Source organism: Corapipo altera, unplaced genomic scaffold, assembly GCF_003945725.1.
Source record: "Corapipo altera isolate COAL_440 unplaced genomic scaffold, ASM394572v1 268, whole genome shotgun sequence".
NCBI classification, from domain to species: Eukaryota; Metazoa; Chordata; class Aves; order Passeriformes; family Pipridae; genus Corapipo; species Corapipo altera.
The window spans coordinates 2,115,617-2,133,596 of record NW_020884901.1 but is presented as its reverse complement, the minus strand read 5'-3'; the positions used below and the strand labels follow the sequence as shown (position 1 = coordinate 2,133,596).

The 17,980-nt window shown below is 55.6% G+C and overlaps 2 protein-coding genes across 3 annotated transcripts in view; one reads left to right on the top strand and one right to left on the bottom strand.

Annotated features, from left to right (window-relative positions):
• The first annotated feature begins 356 nt into the window (after positions 1-356).
• Positions 357-11,326, top strand: CUTA (cutA divalent cation tolerance homolog). 2 transcript variants are annotated; one of them, XM_027650387.1, is made up of 6 exons: positions 357-546; positions 2,887-3,035; positions 6,355-6,414; positions 7,602-7,647; positions 7,892-7,941; positions 8,485-9,488. In XM_027650387.1, exons 1-6 carry the CDS (start codon positions 466-468, stop codon positions 8,585-8,587), a joined length of 489 nt encoding a protein of 162 aa, XP_027506188.1. In that variant the 5' UTR covers positions 357-465; the 3' UTR covers positions 8,588-9,488. The 2 variants fall into 2 exon arrangements, with proteins under 2 accessions (XP_027506188.1, XP_027506187.1); XM_027650386.1 differs by lacking the exon at positions 8,485-9,488 and adding an exon at positions 11,217-11,326 and having other exon boundaries at positions 393-546.
• Positions 10,232-17,980, bottom strand: part of PHF19 (PHD finger protein 19) — an 11,062-nt gene continuing 3,313 nt past the window's right edge. Inside the window, exons 2-15 of the mRNA XM_027650289.1 lie at positions 16,998-17,198; positions 16,644-16,725; positions 16,443-16,538; positions 16,250-16,350; positions 16,020-16,168; positions 15,631-15,726; positions 15,337-15,405; positions 14,754-14,874; positions 14,137-14,204; positions 13,873-14,043; positions 13,708-13,795; positions 13,385-13,470; positions 13,172-13,267; positions 10,232-12,878 (exon numbers count right to left, since the gene is read on the bottom strand). Coding sequence (XP_027506090.1) covers positions 12,527-12,878; positions 13,172-13,267; positions 13,385-13,470; positions 13,708-13,795; positions 13,873-14,043; positions 14,137-14,204; positions 14,754-14,874; positions 15,337-15,405; positions 15,631-15,726; positions 16,020-16,168; positions 16,250-16,350; positions 16,443-16,538; positions 16,644-16,725; positions 16,998-17,198 — 1,776 coding nt within the window. The 3' untranslated portion in view covers positions 10,232-12,526. The remainder of the gene's footprint in view (positions 12,879-13,171; positions 13,268-13,384; positions 13,471-13,707; positions 13,796-13,872; positions 14,044-14,136; positions 14,205-14,753; positions 14,875-15,336; positions 15,406-15,630; positions 15,727-16,019; positions 16,169-16,249; positions 16,351-16,442; positions 16,539-16,643; positions 16,726-16,997; positions 17,199-17,980) is intronic.

Below are 17,980 nucleotides of genomic sequence, written 5' to 3'. Positions count from 1 at the left end.
AAAGAGTACAGAGCTCTGACAACATTAAATCTGAGAAAATAACTGGTTTATGGATGGGAAATTCAAAGCAGAAGTGACAAGTGGCATCAGCAGGTCTCAGAGCACCAGGGACAGCACTGGAGAGAGAGAGATTTCCCCAGCACACGTTGGGGCAAGAGTTTGATAATACACCACCCAGGGGTTTGGTTGTCCCTGCTATGGTTGGACCCCACTTTTGGGCAATCTGTCCCCCCAGCCCTGCGGGTCAGGCAGGTGCAGAGAGTGGGATGCCAAGGCTCGGGGTGGCAGGAGGGGACAGAACACTGTGCTGTCCCCTGCCCCTGCCCCAGCCCCTCACCGGGCAGGCAGGCGGGTACCAGCCTGGAGGAAGAGGAGGAGGAGGAGGAGTTAGTGCTCGCATGGGCAGCCTGCCCAGGCAGCGTTCCCAGCTCGGGCAGAGCAGGTGGAGGGACGGAGGGGACGGACATGGAGTGGCTGAGCCAGCGCTGCCCGTTGCCATCCGCTGCCCAGGGCTGGCCCCGGCCAGGCCGGGGCACTTTGCTGCTGGTAAGTGGGATGGGGGTGCTCTGGCACCGGGATGGGGGGGACACGGGTGACCCTTTGGGGACATCGACCCGCACCAAACAACCATGGAAATACCTGCCTGTACCTTTGTAAGGGAACCTCTGCACGGATCCATCTCGCAGGAGGAATGTCCTCCCCGTCTCTGCCGAGAGCAAAGCAAATTTCCAAGGAGTTTTTTTCCCCGCTTGCTCTCAGGAAGCTCAGGGCAAACTCAGCGTTGCCACGAGTTGTGCTTGGGTGGTGTTGCTTGTTGGGTTTTTTTTAACACAGTCTCATCAAAACTAGGCAGAAAGTCCTAACGTGGTGATTCTAAAGCTGTTTTTAGTTCAGCAAAGCCAAAACAAATATTGCAGAAAGCTCTGAGTCTCTCTGTCATTTTGCTGTTCAGTTCTTTTCAGTGAAGTGCTTAAAATCTGACAGGAGTGTTTTCAGTTTTGTTCAATATTTTGGCAATCATGAGTTTATTTGGTTTATCAGGCAGGAATCCTGAAGTTTCACTCCTTTTTTCCACCATCCCTTAGCAAATACAATTATTCTAGGGAAAAAACAAAAAAAAAAAGGGGCGGATGGGGGTCTTTTATCTTTCTTTTCAGAGATAAAAGGGAGGGAAACATCCCCCCAAAAAAGAGAGTGCTCATATTTGTACTAATATTCAATCATAAATGGTCCTGGGGATTTATGCACATACATCTTCCAAGAAGATTAATGATCTCCAGGCTGAACAGGTTGGATTTTTTTTCCTGAGCCAGGAGCATGATTATATTTTAATCTGGAAAAATAGGTACACCAGCGTATCCCTGTTTGGCTTGTAATTCTCTGAGTAGCTCCTGGGATTTGTTGTATGTTTTTTAAATGGCTTAATGGGAAAAAAGAGCACAGAAGGAACTCTAAAAATTATTACGAGAAACCTTGTGATAACAAAGAATATTTCCTCAAACGGACTGGAAAAGAGGAGACAAGCAATAGAACACATCAGTCATTTTCCAAATGGAAAAGAGCTCTTGACTTTGTGGTGACAAGAGAGATTTTTAATTCAATCTTTTTTTTTAAAAAAAAAAAAAAAGAATTTGACATTGACACTGTAATGGGAGGATTTTCAGAGGACAAAAGAGGGTGGAAATGAGGGGGGAAAAGGAATATATTCTTAGTCTTATAAGCATGTTTTAATCACTGTAGCTGAACCGGGGCCAGATGCTGTTTGTGTCAAAAACAAGACAAAAGACAAAGGGAAGAGCAGCTGTGAGACCCTGCGAGTGCTGCAGCCCTGGACGGCCCCATCCCTGCCTGTTCCTCAGCACTCCAGATTCCTCTCCCTCTCCAGCAGCATCCCTGCTGAGATAATGATATATTTTTATGAGTCTGTTTATGGCATGTGAGCACGAGCAGCAGCCACGGGGCTTGCCAGGAATCACAGCTAATGCACAGCAAAACCCACTTGTTGCTGTGCCCTGCCAGGCCAGAGGGAGAACGGTGCTGTCTGTGCAGCCCTGCAGACCTGGGATGTGCCATTAGGATTCCTGGGCCCAAAAGGATTGAATTTCACTGTCAGTATCAGATAATTAGGATGAAATGAACTTTAAAGCTGCCTTGAAGTCTTGCCCTCCCTTGCAGGCTGTAGCATGGCCGGGGTGGGCTGCACAGCAGCCGTGGCAGAGGAGAATAATCATCCTGGGCTGGCAGGGCAGGATTAGAGCTCTCCAGGTGCACAGGCTGTAGTCCGCCCTAAGGCTCCAGCCCAAATCTGTTTTCCATGGATACAATGTGACACGTTGCTCTTCTCCTTCCCACATCCCCAGGGAGGCAGAGGGCCCCAGCCCCCCATTTCCCAGAGGGATGGATGTGCCTCACCCTTGGCTCACAGCTGAAGGATTGCTGCAGGATGTGTCCTCAGCAGGAAAGATGTGCTCAGTGTGGCAGCCATTCCCTTCTTATTCCTTTTTTTTGCATAGAAACGTGTCTTTACTCTTCTGTGGAAAACCAGTCCTGGCTGCTGAGCCGTGGGGGGGTGTCTGTAACCCCTGTTAGTCCAGGGGTGACCTCCCACAGCCGAGGTCTGGGCACCTCTGGGCTGATACAACCTCCAAACTGCCCCTCTCCTGCCCCAAGCACTTGGCACAGCACGGGATTGTCCCCTCTGGAGTGGAATTAATCCCTTTACAAGCATGTTCTCCCCTAAATCCCAGCTGCTCACCGCAGTGTGGAAAGGAGCCTGGAAATGTCCCTCCGGCCACAGATGATGTAAACGCTCAGTTTTCCATAGTGCAGTGTTTCCCCTCCCACCCTCACCGGTGTTCTTCCCACCCTCTCTGGTGTCTCCTGGAGGTGCTGACGCTGGCAGTGCTGATGTACCCGCTGCTGAGGGGTCTGGCCCTGCAGCTCCACTCCACCCTCACCGGCAGCTACATCCCGGGGACCAGCTCCATGGCCTTCATCAACTGCCTCAACGAGCAGATTGCCAAGGATATTGCAAGGTATGGAGATGTCTCCCCTGCTCGTCTGCTGCTTGTGGAATAAAGCTTTCCCTTGTCCCTCGAGAGGATCTGCACCCCTGTGTATTTTGCATTTCGAAGGTGGAGAGGCCCTGGCACAGGTTGCCCAGAGAAGCTGTGGCTGCCCCATCCCTGCAAGTGTCCAAGGCCAGGTTGGACAGGGTTTGGAGCAACCTGGGATAGTGCAAGGTGTCCCTGACCATGGCAGGGGTAGAATGAGATGACTTTTAAGATCTCTTCCAATCCAAACCATTCCATGATTCTCTGATACAAGAGCATCGCTCATTTTCACTGACACTCTCTCTGTGCCACAAACCCCCTTACCAAGAGCTGTTCTGTCTCAAAGAGAGCTGACAGTTGCCTCTGAAGTCAATGCCATGGTAACATCAAGTAATTCTCAATTTATGCCACTGCCTCTCATTTTCAAGGCCCATTTTAAAGCCATGGCCCCGAGTCTCTGTGTCCTCAGATGGACTAAGCCCCAGCTCCTTGTTCTCTGACGTGCCACAGTTTTTCTTCTTCTCTAGAGCAGCAGACAACAAAATGCCAGGAGGGGCATTTGTAGAGAGGGACAAAGCACATGCCATGCACATACAAAAAAAGATGAAAGGAGGTCCACAACAAACACTGGTGAGGTCCCACCCAGGATCTGCAGAAACTTCAGGGAACAAGGCCTTTACCTCCATTTTTTTTTCATTCTGTTTGAATATATGAGATACTTTGCATGGTATTTTGCATGCTGAGTTTTTTGCACACATCTGTCAGTGCCTGACTCAATAGATGGTTTGTTCAAAGTCCTGAACCTGTGTTGACTGGGGAAGTGTTTATGATGGACCGTGAAGTTTCCTGCAACACCTCCTGCACTGTTTTCCCTGCTCCCCTGCTGCTTGCCAAAAACCCTCCTGCTCCAGTAAAGTGCTCCCAAACAGTCGTTCAGGAACTGACAGGCTCCTGAAAGGGATTTTGTGTCACCTTAAATACTGCAACTGTACTAAGAAATTCAAATAGAATTATGTCTGCACTGCTCCGTGTCATCTAAAAAAGGGAGTAACTGTACATGGCTGGTGAAAAGAGCCTCAGTGCCTGAAAATGCCTCATCTTAACAGCTTTGCAAATATTTTCCACTCTTTGTTCCTCATCTTGCAGGGAAGGGAAAGGAAATAAATCACTCCCCATCGCTGAGATATTTGTACTTTGGTTGTGGTTTTACTGGTGGAGTGACTGTTCCTTTGTTCTGGAATTTGGACGGATGAGCCACGGTTGTAGGGGATGACACAGAGCTTTATGCTCATTTTCCCACACACCTTTTTCCTGTGCTGTTTATTCTTCCCTTGCATTGCTCAGTGCAGCACTCGCTGATGCCTCGGTCTGCAAGGGAATTTTCCACTGGTTTTAGGGAAAAAGGGTTCAAGCTTTGTGAAAGCAGAATAGCTACAGGTAGAATTCAGCACCTGAAGACTTTCTCACCTCTCCCCTGTGCCCGCTGGGGGCAGCTGACCCCCTTGGTTGGGTGTTGTGGCCACTGCCCCTCACACAACCTACCCCTCACCTAATCAGCCTGTCAGCCCCCACTGCTGCCTTAGCTCTGTGCGTATCATTTTCTTTGCTTTTCTGCTTATTAATATTTAATCTGACTCAATTCCGATTCTATTGTGAGGCAAGGACAAAGAAACACACAGTAAGTGCCCAACCCAAAGCTATCATGTATTATGCAGTCGTTTTCCACAGATCACGTTCAGCTTCTTATAATGTTCCCCTTTCCCATGGTGGCCACTTTTTCCTGCTCAGCTTACTAGAACCAAGTTCAGGATCTCAGTTTGCAGGGGCAGAGCACCCAAATTGAAAGGCTCCTGTGCTAAAGTGACTTGCAAGCTGCAGGCAGCAAAAATGAAATGATTTGTGCCATGTGTGACATGACAGTCACAGCAGGGGTGTCTCTGCTCGTGCTGCTGCAGTTTGTTGGTCTGAAGATTAACTCAAGATGCTCCACCAGCATTAAATGCCTGGAACTGCCCACACATGGTGAGAGCAAACAACCCTGAGCCTCCTCAGGCACTCTCCTCTCTGGCCATGGTCCCCTGAGCCACCAGTCCATGTCCATAACCTTTGTCTGTAAAGATTAAACACCATCCCAGGAGTTATCCGTGTCCAGGCACTGGTTCTCTAGTGAACTTCTGGAGTGGCAAGATGTTGTAGGATCATTGGGAAGGGCTGCTTTCCTCCCAGCAAAGAGCTCCTTAGACTTTGTTCATAGTCTCCTCCAGGTTGTACCATACCTTGAATGTAAGGATAAAAAAAACTTTAACTTGCTCTGAGCCAAAAAACATTCTGGAGAGAGTTTTGAATTGGAGCAGTAATTACTTAGAATGGGTTTAGTTCTTTACCTCACCAAGAGTTAATTTTTGCAGGTTGTTGATTCAAGCCCTCCAATATCTGATAACTAATGTCTCCTCTGCAGTTTAGGATCCTCTAGAAGTTAAATGTTGCATTGCCAAAGCCCTTGGTACGAAGTAGTTCCTGGGGAGGTCAGTGTTAAAGAAAACCAAAGGTGAGGTCACTGAGTGCCCCGAACAAGCTCCCTGCAAGGGCTGGAGCTGCATCTCCCTGAGAAGGGCCAGGCATTGCTGTGGTCACAAAACACATCATTTGCCCCTTTCTTCTAAAAATCCACCCTGAGGTTGCTTCAGTACTCTGTAATCACTGAAATATCACTTCTGCTGGCAGAGCCAGGCAGCTCTGCAATAACAAACCAGCCCACAAGTAACGGAGGCAGCCGGAGGGAAGGAATTTGTTTGGGCTTCAGATTTCTAGGACATTTTGGGTAGAAAAACCTTGATGTTGTTAATTTAACAAGATCCACATTGAGGCTGCTCTGTGAGGAAGAGGCACAGTTTGACAGTGTAAATACATGAGTTGGAGACAAACCCCTTCCCATCCATCCCAGCCCCGGTTCTTGTGGCCCCACAGCTCAGTCCCTGTCCTGGTGCCCCCACAGCCAGGGGGGCACAGGGATGACACTGGGCAGGGTCCTGGCACCACTCAGGCCAGGAAAAACACCCAACCTTCCTTCTTGGCACAGAGGGACAGCAGGGAGGGTCCCAGAGCATTGTCAGGAGGGCCTGAGCTGAAGCAGCTCCAGCTGAAGGTCACCTTTGCCTCGGCTTTCTCAGGTAATAAGTAACCCGAAATTCCATGTCTCCTTGTGTCACAACTGCTGGTGGCAGTTCAGGGCAGCATGAGGGAATATCTGCGGTTGGGCACTCAGCTGGGCTGGCACTGACTCCCCTCCTGTCTCCCCCAGGGCCATCATGGATAAGAAGCTGGCTGCCCAGGTGAACATCCTGCCCAAGAGCTCGGCCTTGTAAGTTGGGCTCAACATTCCCCTGTGGAGGAGGCAAACCCAGGCTCTCCCGGGAGGAAAGGAGGAGGTGGAGACCCCATGGCCCTGGGCAGAGGAGGCAGTTTCCAGAAGGCTGCTGGGTCTGTTTGTTGGTGCAGATGCTCCAACTGCCCGTGGAGACCATTTGTTGATTGGTTACTTGGCTACAGGGAGATCCAGCAATCTAGGATTTATGGTCCTCAGGACACGGTACCTGTTATTAGAGGCTCTAAAAAGAAGCCCAGAGAGGGACCAGAAAAGGCCTTTACAACCTTAAGCAGCACTTTCAGGAAGGAAGACAGAGCAGTATCTTTGACCTTGAAACACAACCTGCTCTGCAGGTGCCCTCAGCTGTCCACACAAAGGGATTGCACTTGTTAGAGGGCTTAAAGAGCAAAGCCCCAAACCAGCTTTTTCCCCATAGGAAACACCCTGGCCCTGCCAGAAGAGGGGAGCAGATCCCACCTCAGCCTCCCTGCCCCAGGGGTCCTCACAGTGCACCCCTCAGGCTCTCCCAGGGAGAGGCTGCTGAATTAGGTCAAACCCAATAATAACCTTCTTCCCCTCGTCCCTCACTCCCCATGAGCCCCAACAGCCCGAGCTGAGTTGCTCCTGCACAGCCCTGGCTGCTCCAGCTGGTTTCTGCTCCGGGCCCTGCTTGGGAGACACTGCGACGCCTCCGAGTCCTCCCGGCGCAGGAGCCCAGCACGCAGATGAAATCACCACGGCCTTCTGGCAGTGCTTGCAAAGGTCATATCTGACTCATGAGAAGTGCATCTCCTCTCCTGCAGGGAAGGAGGGGAGGAAAGCAGGATGCTGCCGTGCTCAGCCTCCCAAGCACAATCCCTGCAGGCGCCGTCCTGCGGCCACTGCTCAGGGCAGGGCCACCCCCACAGACCCCCACAGACACCCCAATCCTGGCAAATTTGTCCTGGCATCCCCCCTGGGCAGCTCTCTGGAGGCTAGCCCAGCCAAGGAGTCTCTGGTCCATAAATCCAGGGTGCTCAGTCACGTGCTCAGCAGTTTTGGGGCCAGCAATGCTTCTTGAGCCACTTTGTAAAGAAACGGCCACGTGCAAGAAAGCACCAAGCAGGGAAAATAACCCCTGGAGGGCCTGGCAGGGCCAGACAGAGCTGTATCTGCTGATGCTGCTTTTCTTTTAAATCCAGGTATTTCTGGAAAGGGGAACTGGAAGAATCCACTGAAATACTGCTGGTAAGTGATCGTTCCCTACCTCACAAAACGCCCATCACAAATGGCCCCAGCAAGAAAGGGCCGCAGGGAGGTTTGGGGAGGGTGGCACCAACCTGTCTGTGGTTTGGAATGTACCCAGGGATCCCAAACACCTGTCTGTGGGCATGGCAGTGCTGGATGGGAGCAGTGGAACTGCAGGTGCAGGATCTCTCTGTCCCTTTCCAATCTCCTTTGGGTTCTGTTTTGGTGTTTTTACTCTCCACAGATGGTGAAAACCAGGACGTCCAAAATAGGGGAATTGTCCAACTACGTCAGGTGAGGCTCTGGCTCTGTGGGAGCAATGGGGATCCAATCCAAGGTAGGCTGTCCTCTCCTGCTCGGGTTTGGGAGTTCCTTGAGCCCCTTCCCACCCAGGGTGTGGTGAAGTGCTCCCACTGTACCTGCGAGCCAGAAAAACCCAGAGGTGGCATCAGCGAAAAAGAAAAGGTTGGCAGAAATACCAACTACTGGGCTTCAACCAGCCCCTCCATGCTGGATACGAGGAGGGATCCCCCTTCTCCTCACACAGGTTATTCCCTGGCAGCCTCCTGGCAGGATTTCCTGCGCTCCCCAAGCCCCGAGGGGCGAGCACAGCCAGCTTTGGGCCAGACCCCCGGCAGTGGGCTGCTGCCTGTGGTAAACCCCAAACTCAAAGAGAAATTCCCACATGGTAAAAAGAAGCTGTGGGTGCTTTGAAGTCCGTGGGGAGCGCGGGGTAGGGCTGGGATGAGCGGCTGGGAGCCGAGAGCTCGGCTTCCTGCGCCGGGATCCGGGCGGGACTGTGCTGACACTGCTCCTCTGCGGCTGTTTCCACTTTAGATCCATCCATCCCTTTGAAATCCCTGAGATCATCAGCCTGCCTATTGACCAAGGAAACCCTCTCTACCTCAAATGGATTGAGGAAAACGTCCCACGGGACTGACTGGAAAGGTCACCTCAGTTTTGGGAGACTGGGCGGACCCTGCTGAGCCACGCGGGTCTCCCTGGGCAGGCAGGACCTACCTGCGAGGAGGCAGCTTCTGCCTTCTTGAGTTTGCTGTAACACAGGAGTTTAGGATTGGGAATTTCATTTGCACTAGAAACATCCCCTCCTTGGCCTGTCCAGGGAGCACTGAGCAGCCCAGAGCTGGTGCCAGGCTGAAGAGGGAAAGGCTGCTCCCTGCACTGCTGCAGAGGAGGAAACAGAGATGCTCCTGTCAGGACACTGCAGCATTTGGGGGCTCTTTCATGCTGCCAGCAGCAAATTCCTTATGGAAGCCATGGCCTGAGAGCCCCTCCAGTTCCATGTGTGCCCACAGCCAGTGCCTGAACCCTGCCTGGCCCCCCTGCTCATTCCCAGCATCCTGCCCCTCTCTGCCTCCTGCTTCCCCAGCCCCGAGGCAGCAGGATGTGGCCGGGCACCCCGCGACGTGCCGGCTCCCGCCCTCTCCCGCTGTCAGGAAATGTGCTGCTGGAGTCTCACAGAACCCAAGGAAACAGCAAACTCCAGCAGATGCCGCAAGGAACTACCAGGAGCCACAAGCAGCACACGTGTGACCCTGCCCTGCCATGGAGCTGGGGAGAGCTGGGGAGAGCTGGGATGAGCTGGGCAACTTCCATGGCCAGTCCAAAGAACCCAAGTGCCAACAGGACCAGGACACTGCCCCAGCCCTGCATCCCCCTTACCTCAGCCCCGCATTCCTTACCCAGCCTGAACGGTGGCTTTTTGCCCAGGCCAAGCTTAACCTTGCAAAAAGATGCTCATTAGTAGTTTAATGGGATATAACTTATAGAATACTGAGGATTTATGTGACTGGGAAGGGAATAAACAGCAGTGTTTCTTACCTGGGCAGGCTCAGGTGTGGTCACAGTTTGCTGTGTGGTGTCCTCAGTGAGCTGGGCAGGAGGAAAGGCCCATCCTGGGCTTGCAGTGACTCTCTCCAGAGCAGGGCTGACAGATGCTCCCACCTGGCTCATTCCAGGTCCCTGGAGAAGAAATCCAGGGCATTCTGCAGGCACTGGCAGCTGTGCCTGTGGGCTTGTGTGACCCCATCAGCCATGAGAGGAAGCTCACAGGAGGAAGGCTCACAGAAGAGAAGCCAAGAGGAAAAATGGTCTGAGCTCTGAGAGGAGGAACCTTGGCAGTGCCAAATGTGAAGGAACAGGGCACCAGCAAGGCCCCTTGTCTGGCAAAAAGAAACAGAGCACATGAAGGCAGCACCACTCCCCCAGACCTGCACGGCACCCAAAGCTAAGCTTTGTTTAGCCCTGTCAGGGCTACGTGTGCAATGGGCCAGTTTTAGGCTAAGATTAAGTGGATGGGGCCATTTGGGATCTCACCAATGAAGACAACCCCTCTCTACAAAACCCATCCCTGCAAGGAATGTCCCTGTCCCCCGCTGTTCCCTCACTCCCCACCCTCATCCCTTCCCACCCTTCTGTCCCTGTGCTTCCCAGCAGCACATCCCAGGGGAGGACACACCTCACCTGGCACAGAACACGACCCAGCAGCACCGTGGTGGGCACTGGGCATCCCCCCAAGAACCCAAACCCAGTAATCCTCACACTACAAAATAAAAGTGATGTAAACAAAAAAAAAAAAAAAAAAAGGACTTTTTAATTGTACATCAGAACATCAGACATATTAATTACAACTTGGGTATGACAAGAGTTGGTTATTACAAGCAGCAACCTGAACTCAGAAATCAGAAGGTGCACAGAGTCGTTATAATCTCTATTACAGCGAATGCAAAATATATTCTGCAACAAAAATACTTTTAAAGGCTCCACATTCAATTCTCTGCAAGAAGCCAGGAGGGAGTGAGAGGGAACAGAGAGAAACCAGGGCCACATCTTGTGGGTGCTGCCATGACTGTGATGTCCATTGGCACATCCCACAGGAATGACCCTGCTCAGCCCTGGCACAGCCCTTGGCAGGGGCTCCACAGGCACAGGGCTCCAGAGGCACTCGAGGAAGGGAAATATTTTAAGTGATCCTTTGGTGACAAAGCCAAGGCAGGACCAGGAGGGATCCAGCTGCTGGACCCCTCCCTGCCAGGGATGGGGGTCCTGGCAACACATATCCCTAAAGGATGGGGTCCCTCTGGAGATGCTCCCCTCTGGATGAGCCGGGATGCAGACCCTGAGGGTGCCAAGCTTTGCTCCCCAAGGCATATCAGACCCCTCAGCCCAAACCATCCCATGGCTGGGAGCTGCACAGAGCCTTCTCTCCCAAACCTATCCCTGCACAAGGGGCCAACAGCTTCTCCCCCAAGCACAGCACCGGGCACACGGCCCTGGGCAGCCCCGAGAAAGGAGTGACAATCCTTTGACCCAGAGCCAGACACTCAGGCTCCTTCTCCAGGCACTGAACCAGCTCCTGTCTGGCCCAAACCTCATCCCAGGCTGCAGAGAAGCTGCTGCACCACAGCACGGGTATCCCACTATGTTGTTTCAGCAGTAGCTGCAGCAGAAGTTTACTTTTAAGGACCACACTTTGGCCTCTGGTTTGCAAAGGCCACCTGGCCTCTCATGCCAACTACACTGAGGAATTTTTTTCCGTACTTTTTCAGTAAAACAACCTTTTTAACTCACCCTCTGGTCAGCAGATTCCACAAGCACAGATATGGACAGTGATGAGGCTGCAGGACAGGATCTGCTGGTGGAGCAAGACCACCCAGCCCACCCAGCATCACCCACCCTCCATCCCATGGGACAGCCATGGTGGGATGGGGGAGAGACGAGGAGGACAACATTAAAAATATATATATATATCTCTTAAGAAAAAAAAAAATCTAACAAATATATCTGATATTAGAATCTTTTTTAAAAAGCCAACTGCTTTGCTCCTGCCCAACCTGGCAGTATTGCTTTGTTAGAGAAGGGGACTGTTCCTTCTCTCCTCCAGACAAATCAACCCCACGTGTTCACAAACATCAACTGCTCTCCAGGAAGGCACTGGCACAACCCCCTTCACATGTCCCCACTGTCCTTTTCAGCCTTTTTGGTTTGTCTGCTGGTTTGGCACATTCAGGGTGAAGGCTCCTGCGAGAACAAAGGCCTTGGGCTCCAGTCTGTGAAGTGCCTGTGGTGGCTTTAAGGCAAAGGAGGATCTTTTGGCCAATCTCTTCCAAGATCGTGATTGTCAGAACAGGGAAATGAAGCTGGTGCAGCATCACAGGCAGTCCAGGTTGTGAGATGAGAGCAGCCACCTGTGCCTGCCCTGTGGGCATGAAAGCTACATGTGGGCTGTTTACTCCCCTCATTTAAAACAAACCATATTCCTTTAATGGATGGATTTAGGATGAGGCAGAAAACCCCAAGGGTTGCCCCCCTGTTTCCCGTAGGCAGTGAGGGGCTGTGAAAGCACTGGGGTGAGGGGGGGGGCTTTGTGCTTTGGCACCAGGACCCCCTCGAGGCTGCTCTGTAAGGCTGGGGCGCAAGGATAAGTCAGGCTTTGACGTCCATCTGTGTGAGCAGGTTGTGGGCTGTCCCCCAAAGTGGCTTCCCCAGTTGTGCCAGGGGGACCCTTCTGGAGGGGCCAGAGCCACCCACTGCTCTTACCACCACCGTGATGGTGCCTTGGGCTCAGCCAAAGGCTCCACCACCAGGAGAGTGTGGCTGGGCCACACTCACAGCCAGGAAAAAAACTGGCCAAGAAAATAAAATTGTTAAAATTAAAAAAAAAAATAAAAGAGCGTCAAGGCTTTAGGTTCCATTCCTGGGCAGCACCACTGGCGGTGCCGGCGTGGGCACGGCCTCCACCCACAGAGGCTCCCGGGGGGGACACACCAGCACCCTCCTCTGCCTCGAGGCCAGGGCTTCCCCATCACCCTGATCTCCTCTGGCTTGGCTCCGGGAGAGGTCTCAGGGCTGGCAGGGCTCAGTAGGGGGTCGTGCCTTCCCACTCCACCAGGTACTGCACCTTCCCCTCCAGCGTCACCCGCCGCGCCAGCACCTGGTACTTCTCCCCGCAGACCAGCCGGCCCGCGGCCCCGAAGTAGCTGCTGATGGAGGACTTGAGGTGGGAGAGCGACGAGTCGTCCTCGCTGATGCTCTCGAAGGTGTGGCTGTCAATGCCGTCGTCGGGGCGCTCGGGGCCGCCCGGGGCCTCGCTGCCCTCAGGGGTGCCCAGGGCCGGGCGCCCGCCCCCGTCCCCTCCCCTGCGCTTCGCCCCCGCTGAGCCGTACGCCGGCGCTGCCAGTTTGCGCTTGCGGCTGCCCACGGTCCTCTGGCTGCCAGGGAGGGACAGAGGAGGGTGAGGGCAGCACCCAAAAGGTGCCCCACACCATCACAGGAATTTGAGGGAGCCTAGCCAGGACTGACAGCCCTGACCCCACACACCCAGCAAAGCAGGGCCGCTCTGGGACCACCAGCCTGGTTTGGGACACGGGGAGCAAAGGCTGCCTGACGTGGGACATCCCTGTGCCAGGACACGAGGGTGCTGTGGGGGGAGAGGGCAGCCCCTCGCCCTCCTGGCCATGCCACTGGGACCCCTCTGAGAGGGGGCAAAGGGTACAACCCTCACCTGGACTCATAGGAGAGGCTTGTGGTGGCCGAGCCTGAAGTGCTGGCGGCATCCGTGGAGTCCACGTCTGATAGGAATGTCTGTCCTGAGCTGGCACTGGGGATGGGATGGGATGGGATAGGATGGGATGGGATGGGATAGGATGCAGTGTCAGCCCCAGCCTGGCACAAGCAGCACCCCTGGCCTTCACAACCCCGGCCCAGCCCCACGGACCTTTTCAGGCTCTGGATCTCATCCAGCGTGAAGTCAAAGATGCTGGCCAGGTGGTGGTTGGTGCTCCAGGCAGAGGTGAAGTCACTCTGTGTCACAAAAACAAGCTCACTGGTCACTGCCTGGCAGAGGGGTGCTGCCCGTGCCCCCACCACCCCAGGAAGCGTTCCTCCGTGCCAAGCCAACTTCCCAGAGGGAGGGACAGGGGCTCTCCCTGCCCGCAGGAGTGGGGAAACCTTGCAGGGACCTCAGGATGGGGCTGCAGGGATCCCACTCATCTGCCAAATCCCAGGATGGTTGCACAGAGGAGGGGGGGAAGGACTCACACTGGGAATGGCGTCCTCCAGCAGGAACTTGGCCCTCTTGCGTTTCGCTGCTCGCCGCTTGTGCTGCTGCAGCTGCCGGGGCAGGAGCCTGCAGAGAGGGGTGTGAGGGGGCAGCGGGTACAGGGCACTGCTGTGAGGGGTACCTGGGCAAACATGGCCACTCACCCATCCTTGTGGACACATCTGCTTTTCCCCCTCTTCTTCAGCTCGCAGGAGCTGCCCTCACCCTCGCCAGGGCCCTTCTCCGGCAGCACCTTGGTGGGGGGGTTCGGCGGGACGCGGATCCGCAGGCGGAAGATGCATTTCTTCTTTTTGATCTCCTTCCCACACAGAAACCTGGAGGGGAGGGAACAGCCCTCAGCCGGGGGGGGGGGGCACAGGAGCATCCTGTATCCTGCATCCCAGCCTGTCCCCTTGCCCGGGACTCACCTGCTCTTGTAGCTGTTGAGGGCGTTGAGGAGGTGGGGGCCGCGCTCCGAGATGGGGGTGCCCGTGAGCTGTGGGAGAGGGGGGTCAGGAGGGCTTGGCACCCTCTGGGGTTATACAAAATCCAAACAGATGGGGGAACCCAAACTCTGGGTTTCAGCTTCTGCCCAAGGCTGGGGAGGGAAGGATGCCAAGGCCCAGAGCTGCCTGGGTTTGGCACCTCCAGGGAGCCAACCCATCCCACTGCAGGCACAGGCTCCCAACACGCCTCGGTGTTCGTGCTCCTCCCGGCTCGGCTCCAACGGGGAAATGTGTCGGCTCTGACACCCCAACATGGGCAATCCCAGCCCAGAGGAAGGTGATTAAGCTCATTTGGAGCAGGAACCACCCATCCCAAGTGCTGAAGGAGCTGAGATTTGGCAGAGGTGCCCAAGCTCGGTAGCAGGGGGCTGCTGGCACAGTGGCACTGCCAACACATAGGCAAGTCCCTTCCCACTCTTCACCCCCTGCCCACTTCAGCCCCAGGAGAAGTCCCTCAGCTCTGCCCAGCTCAGGGGTCCCACCCTCCACCACAGACACTGCCTTCTGGGACACTCTGCTCTGCCACTGTGTGTTTGTACCTTCCCGAGCTGCAGCGGATCCCAGTGGTGGTTCACAAAGGCCAAAATCTCCTCAAAGTCAAAGTACTTCTTCTTGCTCTGCACACCCAGGTTGTAGAGGGCGAGATGGACGACATCCACCCTGCAGCAATGGGGGGTAGAGGGTCAGCAGCCCACCCTCTCCCCACAGGACAGTACCCACCGTGATTCCCTGCTCTACCAGTCCTGCTCAAACTCCCAGGTTTTCCCAAAATCCACCACTGGAACCTGGGACCATTCCCACACCTCACAGAGGAGTGAAGTCCAGAGGTGCATCCTGGGACATACCACAGCCAAGACAGCATCCCTGGAGCTTCAGGGAGGGGGGGTACACTGCCTGCAGCTGGGGGGAACCCCAAATATAGAATCCTAGAATGGTTTGGGTTGGAAGAGATCTTAAGGATCATCCAGTTCCACCCCCCTGCCATGGGCAGGGACACCTTCCACTAGACCAGGGTGCTCTCAGGCCCATCCAGCCTGGTCCTGAACACCTCCAGGGATCAGCCAGCCCAGTGCCCCATGGCCACCCTGGCACATCCCAGAGGAGCCAGGGCCTGTTTCTTACCATCTCAAGGGCAGGCGCTTGATGTACTCAGGTCCCTGGTTACACACAGAGCAGAAAAACACGTAGAACCTGGAAAACAGCAGGGAGAGAGAGTGCTGGGAGTGGGAGGCACTGCCACAGCCACGCAGGGCCTGGGGATGGGTCAGGGTAGGACAGTGCTCTGGGTGCCAACAGTGACAGCACAGCCAGGAGTGGGGCTCTGCAGGACAGGGTGGCAGGTCCATGTCAGTGCCAGGTGGATCAGGGAGATACAGCTGGGGATGTGTCCCCCCTCTAAAGCCAAAGGGGACGTACCGGTCTCCGAACATCATGGGGTCACTGAGGCACTGGGTACAGGCTTCGTGGAACCACTGCCGGCAGCGGTAGCACTGCAGCATCTTCAGGTACCACCTGGGGACAGGAGGAAGGTGACACTGAGGGCAGCACGTGGCAGCCACCACCCCAGCCCCCTCCCAGGCACAGACTGCAGCCAGGGAGAGGAAGTCTGTCCCTAACTTGTATTTCCAGAAGCCCCAGGGGTGGGTGCAGACAGTGCCTCTGGAGCAAGCAGAGACCTGGATGGCAGAGGCAGCACAGGCAGCAAAGCTGCTGGCCCAGGGCAGTGCCCTGCAAGCTGGGGTAAAACATCCCCACCCTCATCTTTTCCCCACAAAACCAATCATGGCAGGCAGGCAGGGGCTTACTCTCCAGGGCCCCCGCAGTAGCAGTAGCACTGCTGCTGGTTGGTCCGGTGAGGGGAGTCCCACTCCAGCAGCTCGGGGTTGTAGGACAGCACCATCTTCACAGCTTGCAGCGTCCTGGCAATGGCTCCCTTCTTCAGGGCACCCCCCTTCTGCGGGATCGAGCGGGATGGGGTCAGCACAGACACACCCTGCCCCACTGTGCCCCCCCAGCCCAGGGCAGCCCCACTCACCCGCACGGCCAGGGCGAAGATGCAGCGGCGGCAGAACCACGGGGTGCCCAGCGGGCCCTCGCTGCCGCTCGCCACCGGGATGTGGCACTGCTGGTGATACCCTGCAGGAGGGCTTGGTGTCAGTGCCACGGGGCTGGACAGACCCCGCCAGGGTGGGACAGGGCAGAGCCCGGGGTGATGTGCCCACACTCACCCAGCCCGCACTTCCCGCAGATGAGGATTTCGTTCCTGGGGCCCGACGTCTTCCCCAGGCAGATGCTGCACTTGGGTTCCTCCCCAGGGACACCGGCTGTGGGACAGGGAGGGCAGAGTTGGAGCTGCACGAGGCACAGCCATGTCCCCACGGTGCTGGGAAGGGTCCCACAGCACAGCAGTGGGAAGGGGCAACACTCACCATGCTGGATGTCCTTCCAGAGGACCCAGTACTTGGAGTTGTCCTCAAACGTGACGAGGCAGCTCTGCTTGGAGCCACTCACCTGCAGGAAAGAGCAGGAAGAACCACCGTGTCTCAGCTCCTATTCCCAGCACTTCCCTTTTTTCCCTGGTGACTGATCCTGTCTCTCGGGGGTGCAGGAAGTCAGGTTTGGGGCACGACACCCCAGGGCAGGACATCAACCCAAAACGCCCCTCTGACCAAGAGCACGTTGCACCTAAGCCACAAACTGATCCAGGCAATGGCACTGGCACCACTTGAGGTGCTCCCGTTGCCTTCTGAGTGCCCCCATTACTCTCTGGGTGCCCCCATTACCCTCTTGATCTTGCCCAGGTAGTAGAGCCCGTCGGTCCAGCGGCACAGCACGTACTGCCCCTCCGTCAGCCGGACCATGAGCTCCCGGCAGCCGCTGCCCCTCCGCGCTGAGCCGGCCCCCGGAGCCTGCTGGACGCGGCCAGAGGCCGCATAGACATCCCGGATGAGGGGGCTGAGCTTGGCGGGCTCCATCAGCAGCACCTGGAGGGGACACGCAAGCTGTCACCTGCCCTCGTGATGCGGCACAACGAGCCCATCAGCAGAGCACAGCATCCCTAAGAGTTTTGCCTGAGAGGACCAAGTCCCAGCTTCAGCCCCACCAGCAGGGGCTCAGGACCTCCAAAACAAGTGCCGATGAGACCGTTCCGTGAAATCCAGGGAGCAGCCAAAATCTTTGCTACTGGTGAGCAAGAGGGAATTAGGGAATGAACCCCCGACAGCCCCGGCTCCCACAGCACTGAGCCACCCGGCCGGGCAGCACCGGGACACACGGCTCAGTTTTGGGAAGGGGCACGTGAGGGACAAAAGTTTTAAATTCGCTGTGATTTTTAAATCACAAATTCCAAGCAGTTTTGCGGGGTCCCAAACCACCGGCACTGCTGCCGGAGCAGGGATGCGCCAGCACCACCCAGGTGGCCCAGTGACACCACCACGAGGTTTGGGGAGCGGGAGGTGAAGGAGCAGAGCTGCGACCCCAACAGACACCACGGAAACGACTGGAGAGGGACTTCTCTCCCCTCCGCGCTCCCGTCACGGCCACACACGTGGCCTCGTGGCAGCACGCGTGGCCTCGCGCCGCGGACCTCCACGCGACCCCCCCTCCGCGCGGACCCTGCTATCCACGAGAACCCCCCCCGTTCCTTGACGGGATCATCCCGGGATGGGCAGCGGGATCCCAGCCCCGGCAGAGCCCCGCGCTCCCGGGGCAGCGGCGCCGCACCACGAGCCGCGACCCGTCCGGGCAGCGGCAGCGCCGGGTCCCC